This window comes from Oryza brachyantha, chromosome 4 (genome assembly GCF_000231095.2).
Source record: "Oryza brachyantha chromosome 4, ObraRS2, whole genome shotgun sequence".
NCBI classification, from domain to species: Eukaryota; Viridiplantae; Streptophyta; class Magnoliopsida; order Poales; family Poaceae; genus Oryza; species Oryza brachyantha.
Genome location: NC_023166.2, coordinates 13,078,427 through 13,089,402, shown reverse-complemented (window position 1 = coordinate 13,089,402; position 10,976 = coordinate 13,078,427). Strand labels below are relative to the sequence as shown.

Here is a 10,976-nt window from a genome sequence, read left to right as displayed (position 1 = left end):
TTTAAAAAATTTATTAAAAATTAAAAAAATTAGTCACATGTAAAATACTATTCATATTTTATCATATAATATCAATAAAAATATTAATCATAAAAAAATTTAAATAAAACGAAGAGTCAAAAATTCTTTCCAAAAACTTAAAAATTCATTTATTTTAAGACGATTTATTTTAAGACGGATGCATACACAAAAGGGACTACACATGGGGTATGTTTGACATGCTCCAGTTTCAACGCATATCTTTTTGTAACTGTAGGTAAGCCAAACAATTAAGCTCCAGCAATAAAAGAGTGGAGATGCATGAAATGGTTAAAATAAATAAATAAATAAAAATTAGAGCTAGTCTCTTCGGCTTCGTGACTCTAATCAATACTGTTTAAAGAGTACAATTTACATGTTTCCAAAAGATGGTATAATCTGCAAAGAAACAATGTGCACTGTGCAAGAAACTTTCCTAGACATTAGCACGTACGACGATAGGAGCAGGAGAATGTGTCAATAGAAGAGATTACTATTAGATAAGAATAACATATCATCAAGAGCTAAAAAAAAGTTAATTCATAGACATCTACATCTACTGCATTACTATTACATATCACATTTTTTATATACAAAGTATTTTAAAGTCCATACTACCGATAGCTATAAATATATATATAAATATCTAGTCTATTTTTTCTCTTCTATTTTCTCACCCACATAAACATAAGTTTAACATAATAATTTTTAAATTAATTTATATCACTTATTATAGTTGCTATAAAAAAGCGAGATGATTACCTTGTTGGGCAGGCGGCCCTCGTTGCGTGTCGGGTGTGCGGGGGCTGAATATGCTTCGAGCCGCCAGGTTGGAGCCGCCGAATATTCCATATTGGGGGCTACACGACACGTTGTTGTAGATCTAGCAGTTCTCTTCAGACTTGAAGGCAAAAACCCAACACGGTTGGCTTCGTTTTCGGTGGTTTTAAATCGCAACATTAAACTGCTGCTAAGTGCTAACACATGGCCTACGGCTAAAGCACGCATTGTCGTGCCATCCTGGCTAGCTCATCGTTTAGGTGGCCGCCCATGGTTCGCCTCACCGCACACAGACGGTGATGGTGTGGAAATAAGATATAAGACGATTTTTTTTTGGATTTTTGTTAACTACTTTTTTTTATGCTTGAATATGTATTTTAAAAAAATGATTAATAGTTCAAAAAACATATATGTCAAATTAAGAAAAGAACTATGAATAAGCTAGTTGCAAGAATCACAACCTTCCTCGGTATGCACATCTTTTATTTTTTTTGTTTATATTCATAAGCTAAAATTTAAATTTTTAACGTTAAATTTAAAGTTTTTTATCGTTATTTATTTTTCAATCTTAACATCATGATCACTAAGATTATATATATAAAAGATGACCTTCAACAAGAAAAAAAATAACCTCTTAGAGTTTAGACGTAGGGTCAGCTACAGCAGCAGCTACAAGGTGATCGTTTAACTTTTACATAAAAAAAAGTACATTGACATATTTACAAACAAAAAATAGTTTATAAATATTCTTAACCATATAAAAATCAATATAAAAAATCAACTTTATTAAAAAAATTAAAATCTACTTTAAATTTAAGATAAAAAATTAAATTTTAGCTTACAAACCTAAACCGAAAGGAGAACATCGGGTGACAGAATGAAACAAGCAATCATCCACCCCACCACGGTTCAGATCCAGCGAACCGACGAGCCCACGGGGCCACGAGCAATCACTCCGACGCGCCAGGTCCCGGTACGTACCGCATGCGGCATGCCCCGTCTCCTAGAGCGAGCGCCAGCGCGAGCCCACGTGAAGCTAGCTGCGCGCAAGTTTAGCGAGAGGCCGCCGAATAGGACGAAGCGCGCGCGCGCACATTACCGTCCAGTCCTACTTCAATTTCTAAACAGATATAGGGTCGGTTTGAAACAAGGGCTAAAGTTTAACCTATTATCTCATCAAATATTTAGACACTTATTATTATTATTACTAGAAAAATACCAGTGCGTTACACCAAGTCAAGTTAATTTTAATTATTTAGATTAAATAAATTATAAAAATAATTAAATATCAAGTTATGAATAGTAAATTGTAATCATATATAGTTGGTTTGAGATGCTACATTGAACCCTGTTATATGATTTTCAACCAATTCCTCTAATTACTACTCCCTTTAAATTTTTATTTGATGCAACCAAATTAAAATTTGAGTAGAGAAAACACAAAAAAAATCAAATTATATAGAAAAACACATAAAAATGAGAATGAGTAGAAAACATATGAAAAGTTTCTACATAAATAATTATATGTAGAAAAACACAAAAAAAGAGATTGTGTAGAAAAACGCATAAAAATGAGAAAATGTAAAAAATACAAAATACAAAAAAATGAGAATGTGTAAAGAAACATAAAAAAATACTTACGTAGATAAAGAACATAAAACTGATGTTTTTTTATATAACGGACATCACTCTAACCATATGAGCTAACAAGCTTTATTTGCTTATTTTTGACATCTGCAACAGAAGTCACGTAGAATCACTTTTAATTTTTATAATAGTTATATATATAAAACAAAAATGCACATGTGTTACATTGCGTGAAGTTAATTTTAATTGTGCGCACTAAAATAAACTTTGAAAATAAGTTTGAAAAATAAATTATGCAATTCTATAACGGTAAAATCAAAACGGATATGAATTGAATGTGGATTTTTAAGTTCGGTTTAGGCGAAATATCTGTTTGGTTTGTTTTTTAAAAAAGCAGAACCCTGAAGCTATTGCAAAAAATCAAATTTACAATTTCAGTTTTTCTAAAAAATAAATAAAGGTAAATTGACTCACTTTACTGATTGACGATGTGCACGCACACGGAGAAACGGATGGCTACCGCTGGAAAAAGAAGTTAAAATACAAAATATCTCAACGGGGATCGAACCCACATCTCGTATGAGACCAACACCTCTTCCACCAGGACACAGAGCCGTAGTTGAGCGCGATATTTATTTATAGATTAATACAACACGATAAAACACGGATGACAAAACGGCGAAAACAGACGCCGCGGCGATCGGTGACCGACTCGGCCGTGGTTAGACGCCGAAACGACAGACGAAAGGTATAGGCAGAGTCATTATTCTTTTTTATAATAGTATAGATATAGATATAGATTATTATTATTATTATTATTATTATTATTATTATTATTATTATTATTATTATTATTATTATAGTAAACATAAATTATTAATAAAACTCATTCATAATCTTGGACTAATTCGCAAGACGAATCTATTGAGCCTAATTAATACACAATTAGTCTATGTAATGCTACAGTAAACATGCTCTAATATGAATTAATTAGGCTTAAAAAATTCATCTCATGAATTAGCTCTTATTTATGAAATTAGTTTTTTTATTAGTCTAAGTTTAATACTTCAAATTAGTGTAAAAACATCCGATGTGATATGAGGCTAAAAAGTTTAGCCCCATCTAAACAACCCCATACTTCTTCTAAATATTTAACGCCGTTGACTTTTTAATATAGTTTGACTATTCGTCTTATTTAAATTTTTATGTAAAATATGTAAAGCTATATATATATGCATAAAAATATATTTAACAATAAATGAAATAATATAAAACTAATTAATAATTATGTAAATTTTTTAAATAAGTCAACTAGTCAAACATGTATAAAAAAGTCAACGGCTACGAAGGTAGTATTTTGTACGAGGTTTGTCATGAGTGCCGGACGTCTATCTTCAAACGGATGATTAAAAAAATTTTATCTTTATCTTTTCACTTATGCTTATATTTATAATTTAAATTTAAATTTTTAACATTAAATTTAAAGATGATTTTAGGATTGTCATTTTTCAGCATTTGTTTTTAGATTGCTAAGAGCACATGTTTAAAAGTTTTATTTATAAATATATCGTTTCGCATTTTTCATGAAAAAACTAGAAGATGGCCTACCTTTTTATTCCCTTTTTGAATCAAAAAGGGCAGTGAAAAAGAACAGATATGGAGCAGTGTTTTCTGTAGAAGAATGGTTCTGCTTTCTGACTGTTACTTCCGCGACACTCCATTCTTGCTCCATATTGAATCGTACCTTTCTGTAGATTTCACCTTGAGGCAAGCTACAGAAATGTATTCCCCAGTGCTAGCAATCTCAGTTAAATGGTTGAATCGTACCAAATATCTTAGCCAGCTTGATGAGAAACCATTGCTGATTTCACCTTGAGGCAAATCTTGGGTCTTTTGCTGCAGAAGGATGCTTGCTGTAGTCTGTAGAGCAGCAATGTCTTCTTTACGGCCTGTAAGAGATGAGGGAAAAATTGCAATCAGCGTCAACTGTCAAGCGTACGACAATGGACGCCCGGGACTGTAGTACAAACAGTGCAGTGGGCGCAGACCTCTTTTAGATGTCTATATTTGATTTGGTGGCTGCAGTCACTTGCAAGCATGCGAGTATGTACAGGTAGCTGGGCAAGAGCTGTTCTTGATCGCCAGGTACTAAGACTATTCTCCTTTTCCAACAAGTTTAACCAGCTCAGCTTTGGCTGCTTCCATGACCAACGGAAAATCAACCTCCACATAACGTCCCCTGTAAACATACATTCAGTCCGTCAGGTAAATAAGCAGAAGCGGAAATGTATGAATATCTATCATAAAAGGCAGACAGATAAACAGACCAGAAGTGATTTTTGGACCAAGTGGCAGACGGGAAAGCAGGGCTCGAGATGCCGTGCATGATCCTTGCAACAGCTCTCGGGGTGAATTTTGCGAATGAGTTGCTTTGAATAAACACCTAGCAGTATGGTGGAGATATATTCAGAACTATTGCACTAATACAAAATCACAAGGGAAATGTATCCTCATCATTAGTACTTACCTTTATATCGGCTTGCAAGAATGGGCTGCAAAATGTCAAATAAAATGTTTCAGTCACAGAAATTTTTAGATTGAAACATAACAAGAAACAAATGGCAAAGTTATGCTCTCTTAAGTTCTATCTGGAAAAAGGCTCAAAGAAACCAGAAACCTGCTCTTCTGCAACTGAGTGCTGCAACCACTCTCTGATGTGCCGTCACCCTTGCTGAAGTATTCCATAATCTTCTTTTGAATGCACGGAGTGTGCTGGGAACCAGTGCATCCACCAGTCCTTTTACACCCATTTACAGCAAAGTTTGCAAGAGCAAACATAGCATCTAATTTCCTGATCTGTTTAAACAGAAAGCTCCAGGAATCAGTACATCCGACTTATTTTCACTCTACTTTCATTGAATTTGTTTTCTTGCTGAAAATAACTAAGATCATTTTTATAGCAGTCCTAAGACCAAACTGTCATTCATTTATATAACAAACTATTATCCTCAAAAAAAGAAATCATAACTTGTGCACTGAAGATCAGTGGTTACAATATGAAGAGAAATGAATATTCAGAAGGAAACTTAAGAAGCACCTTTGAGCTCTCAACTTCAGAAAGCCATTTCGTGAGATTTGTTGAAAGAGCATTGACGTCATCTGGCCTCCACAAGATCACATAACAGTAGGCAGGGTCTTTCAATTCAAATGAAACTTCTCCTGAAAACTAATTAACAGAGGAAGATAGAAAGTTCAAGGCTTCAACATATACATATTTGCAACACGATCAAAGAAGAAAAATGGGCAATGGTTCTCACAACCAAGCAACAAGCTTAGAATACTTAATTCTGCATAGGGACAGCAATAACCAAGTCTAAGACAACTGTTAGAGCAAGAGGCTGCTAGAACATATGCAAGCAACTGGATGTTAACAAGTTGATAATAAGGTTAGTTTAGCATGTGACATAGCAACTAGCAACAAGTTGTTATTCTTGCAACAGATGATGCTTTTAACACACCAGGCAGAGCTCCTGTCCTTTCTCTAAAAATAATTGCAACAGATGATGTAATTCAAACAGCATTCCAGAAATGGACTCTAATCTCTTGAGGGGATGTTCCCTCGTTTTTGTATGTCATCCAAATAATTATAAAATATTTAACAACATGGATTAATATGTGATGTATCACTCCACAAACATGTATGTTTAAATTCGACATCTATAAGTTGTAACAAAAACAACAAATTAAACTCTGGTTACTATAAGCATATTCAGAGTCTTTTTTTTTTGTTGCAACTTGTAGAAATCAAATTTGATCTTGCATGTTTGTGTAGTGATATATCACAAATTAATCTATCTTATCAAAAAATTTTGATAACCATATAGATGACATGCAAGAAATGAGTGATATCTCTTCGAGGGTTTAAAAGAGTTTCCCCAACATTCTAGCAAATTCAGAAAAAAAAAAGGGCTACTAAAATGATTACTAGGTTCAGGCAAACCTTTAATTTATGCAGGTGGTCAAATACTTCATTCATAGTGATCTTCAGATCATTAGCAATTCTTGGTGTGTCAAAGATATAATGTCCATCCTTCATCTCTGATCTGCTTTTTTCCATGAATTCAGCATTGGTATTAGATATGTGTAGCAGGTTCGAGAAAAATTTGGAAACAAAACCTGGTGGTATTATACCTATTTAAAACCGATCTAATTAGTATATCCTTGTCAGCAAGCAGTTGTGGTGATGTCTGCATCAATGTAAACGAATATTAGCTTGACAAAATAAAAGTGAACATGGTAAGTCCATCTAATTTTTCAAGTGAGGGTAAGCCATGGTACTGAGTGTCTAACTGATGATATCTCCTGAACAATTAAGAACACTCATTGCTACAGACACCGAGATCATCAAAAGAGCATGTCAACCAAACTCTTTATTACTTTATAGACACGTCAAAAGAGGTTCTGATCACTAGAAAAGCATGTGATGTACCTTGTGAAAATACAATGTGCAGGTAACACTGAACTGAGGAAGTAATCGGATGTATTGCTGATCACCAATTTCCAGCTGAGTGAGAATTGTCAAAAGCACCTGCATTGTCAGAAAAATAAGAAGAGAAGGTCAATGAATCAGAAAGTTTGCCGCAGGACTATTTAAGTTTCCAGTTAGTTAGGAACTAAACGGCTTTGAGATAGGTGTAAAAAAAGTAAATGCAGAAGATAGGAGAAGGAAGGCTGGATTAAGAACACTATTTAACGGCTTCGTAGAACAGACTATAAAATGGTATTCTTTTGTAGTATTCATGAGCATCCATATGAACTATATTTGATTCCCATTACGTGGAGTGACAATGTGGCTTTACTGAATAACAATTACAAGATTAATAGCATGTGGAAACAGCTGCCACAAATTAAACGCTGGAATATGCTTGGGACAGGATACTGCAAGATCTTTCTATGATGTTATGAAAAATTGAAAGCTAGATAGCTTACCTACTAATACAGGTAAAGTCATCATTTAACCTCAGAAATAAAATTTAGTGGAGTTGCAATTCTTACAGAGCACAGCAAACAGACATCAACCAGATGTACCAAAAAGATTGGTATCCATTGGACTCGTTCAGTATAACATAGTGCAGGCCAGCTAGGCCTATGTAGGTGGTAAGATGAGTTATATGGCATAAGAAACTAGGTGCATGCTGGCCAGAAAAGCAGATGCAAACCTCTTCCTTTATATCAAACTTGCGTGAGGTCAACTCTTTAACCAAGGAACAAATACATCCTGTTGTGTTTTCAGAGGAAAATATCTGGTAAAGAAATTTGCTCATTGCATATCCATCAACACCATCACTGCCAAGAAAGTGTTCTCAGGGTCAAATTATAGAAAAAGTGTGGCAAACAGCATGTAGATTAGGAAAAATATTCACCTGTGTGAAAGACTACGGATTTTATAGAATGTCGCTGAATCAAGAAGTAGATGACAGTGTGATAACCGTCCATCCCTCCCAGCACGGCCAGTTTCCTGGATGTATTCTTCTAAGCTTTCTGGCAGGCTATAGTGAATCACCTTTTAAGGGTAGAATGCTTGACTCAGTCCATTAACATAATTTAGTTATGCTTGATGTTATGAGCTAGAAACATGTGCTTTTCATTTTTATTCTATTCCGCAGATTGAATATATAATGTATGTATATACATACCCCTTCGACGTCACTCTTATCAAGACCCATGCCAAATGCCACAGTTGCAACAACCTTTACTCAGGGATGGGAAAACAATGTTAGACATCTAGTCCAACATAACACATTGATAGCAAAAGGTCATGGCAAAGAACTAGAAAAGCAACAATATACCACTCTTATTTTGTTAGAGCAAAAGAGCTCCTGTACACGGCTCCTGTTCTTCATCAGAAGTCCACTATGATAGCTCTATAGAACAATAGAATATGCAATTAAAATAGGCGCAACAACTTTCTAGCAAGCTAAAGATCAATGTCAACCTTGGAAGTAATGTTGTTATCACACAAGTACTTCGAGACAAAATCAGTTTCTGCCTGTTTACAACAATTAAAGAAGGGGTCAATACTTCACATACTGCATTCAAATTTAGGCACATAGAGTGTGGACCATCTCTAGGGGAAAAAACTGACCTGAAACTTGCAATAGACAATAATACTTTTCATGTCAACAAAAGGGGAAGACTTCAGTAACAAAATCAAATCCTTTAGTCTGCATATGTATAAATTCTGTTAAAACCAGGTAGTATACCTCCTTTCACATGCAAACACATATTAAATTGGCATTGTTGAGTTCAAGAGTGTGAAGAAAAGCGGCATGCCTGTTATCACTTGTGCTGATAGACAGCTGTAGGTTTTCCCTTATTTGAGACATTTGGATGAGATTACCAGATGGTATTTCCAAGGCATTCATTATCTCCTCCAAGGTTTGGGTTGTTGCAGTTGCAGTCATTGCAAGAATACATTGAACGTTCAGCTTTCTCCGAAGCAGTGATGCTCGAAGCCTCAGATATGAAGGTCTGAAATTATGTGACCTGTACATCCAATCAGGATTAAGATATAAACTTAGAAAGTTTTCTAACACTACACCTGCAAATGCATAATAAACTAGGAAAAGAAAACAAAGGAGAAATTAACAGACTGTATCACAAAAATGATGTGAGCAAATAGTAAAAACGCGGTACCACCAACTGTAAGGAAGTATCATGTGTTTTTAAGTAAGCTCACCATTCAGAAATGCAATGGGCTTCATCAATCGCCACAAGAGATATTGGTAGTGTGTCCCTGAATATCAAGAGAAATTCTTCGTTCAAGAATCTCTCAGGGGAAACAAAAAGCACCTAATTCAAATAGAAAAAAAAATCAGCACGCCAAGCAAATTGCATGCCAATAGCGCTAGAGCAAAATGTTGAAGCATACAAAAACACATTGGTTCCTCCTGTTATAAATGTTCCGATTACTCAGCAATGGAAAAAACCAAATTTAAAGAAATGATAAATCTAGTCAGGAAATGTTATCTAGATAAGGCAACATCAAGGCTGTAGTCACTGGAGAATGCTTATACTACACAGGAATGGGATTAAGGAAATTGTACCTTTATTTCCCCTGCACGCAGCCTTTGTAGCGTATCATGAAACTCATCAGACGTCTGGACAAATGAAATAATGTTGCAATAGTCAAAATAAGAATGAATAGAACTAGCAGCACTGTAAACATTTTGCCTTTACCTGACTGCTACCAAGAAGACCGCCTGGTAGAAATGCAGGGAGCTTCCTCAATTGATCAATCATCAAGGAAAGGAGTGGACTCACCACCAGTGTCAGTCCAGGCAAAATCATAGCAGGCACCTGAAAAACAGCATCATCAACTTTTCAGCACTGACCAATACAAACTCAATGGCTCAGATTTTGCAGCACACCTGATAGCATAGCGATTTGCCAGCACCAGTGGGCAGCACAAGCATTGTTGACTCCCCTGCAACAACATTCTGGATCGCCTCAAGCTGCCCATCACGGAACGAATCGAACCCATATGCTGCCTTCAGCAAGCTCTGGAGATTTTGCTCCGATGGGTCCTCTCTCACACTCTCGACAGCCTCCAAAACACTATCGCTAGCTGCCTTCTTCTCCCGTTCCAGCAGGGCCTCCGCCACAAACTCCCCTTCTTCGTCGCCCTGGGCCCGTGGTACTGCACCGGCGGCGCGTTGCCGCCGCCAGGAGCGGTATTTCGTCGAGCGCCTGGCCTGCGCATTCTTGAAAGTCCTCTTCCGGCCGTACCCGTTGATGTTGAGCCGCACGAAGTTGCCCTCGGATCCCCCTCTTGGCCGCTTCGGCTGCTCCGCCGCCGTCGCGGCGGGTACCTCCGACACTGAATTGGGGTGCATCCGCTTGGGCCTGGCCTGCGGCGGCGCTTCGGTGGCCGGGGCCAGGCATGGCGCGGCGCTTGGCACCTCGGAGGGGGCAGCGGCTGGAGCCGTGAAGGCGGTGGACGGATCGAAGGAGGGGTTGCGCGACTGGACGAGACGGCGGAAAGACGAGGAGGAGACCGTGCTGGACGCCGCGGTAACAGCGGGGCCGGCGGCAATGCGCGCGGCGAGTCCATGCGGGTCGGAGAGCGCGGCGGCCCGGATCGCAGGCGGCGGGGCGGGGACAGCGGACGGCGTGCGCTTGACCTTGGGCTTGGGCGCTGGGGTAGGGGTAGGGGTAGGGGCGGGCCTAGGACGGCGCTTGGGCGGTGGCGCAGGCGGAGATGGGCGAGGCGGCGAGCGGCGGCGTGGCGGGGAGGCGGAGACGTCGGACAGGAGGGAGCCCTCGGAGTCGGAGTCGGCGGCGTGGGGCGGGGAGTACATCTCCGGAGGCGGCGGCTGCTGAGCTTGTGGCGCGGGCCGGCCGACGAGGAAGGAGTAAGAGGAAGGAATTGGAGGGAGATTTGAGAAAACAAAGAAAATATTGGCGCGCAAGCTCGCTACGGTGCGGCGGTTGGCGTCTCTGCTCTTTCGATCTATACGTATGCTACTACCTCCGTCTTTATTTATATTACGAACCAACGTCAAACAAAATTAAAACATATATAAATATCG

The 10,976-nt window shown here is 38.0% G+C and overlaps 1 protein-coding gene across 1 annotated transcript; it reads right to left on the bottom strand.

The window, feature by feature from the left end:
* Positions 1-3,929: 3,929 nt before the first annotated feature.
* LOC102714732 (ATP-dependent DNA helicase Q-like 5) lies at positions 3,930-10,805 on the bottom strand. Its single transcript, XM_040522966.1, has 21 exons — positions 9,816-10,805; positions 9,625-9,744; positions 9,492-9,545; positions 9,125-9,237; positions 8,719-8,931; positions 8,531-8,609; positions 8,381-8,434; positions 8,235-8,309; positions 8,082-8,135; positions 7,809-7,948; positions 7,605-7,731; positions 6,875-6,973; positions 6,577-6,632; positions 6,386-6,488; positions 5,483-5,611; positions 5,063-5,241; positions 4,913-4,937; positions 4,713-4,828; positions 4,434-4,624; positions 4,257-4,334; positions 3,930-4,157 (listed from the first exon to the last, which is right to left on the bottom strand). The coding sequence occupies exons 1-19, from the start codon at positions 10,743-10,745 to the stop codon at positions 4,540-4,542; spliced, it is 2,751 nt and encodes a 916-aa protein (XP_040378900.1). The 5' UTR covers positions 10,746-10,805; the 3' UTR covers positions 3,930-4,157; positions 4,257-4,334; positions 4,434-4,539.
* Positions 10,806-10,976: the final 171 nt, after the last annotated feature.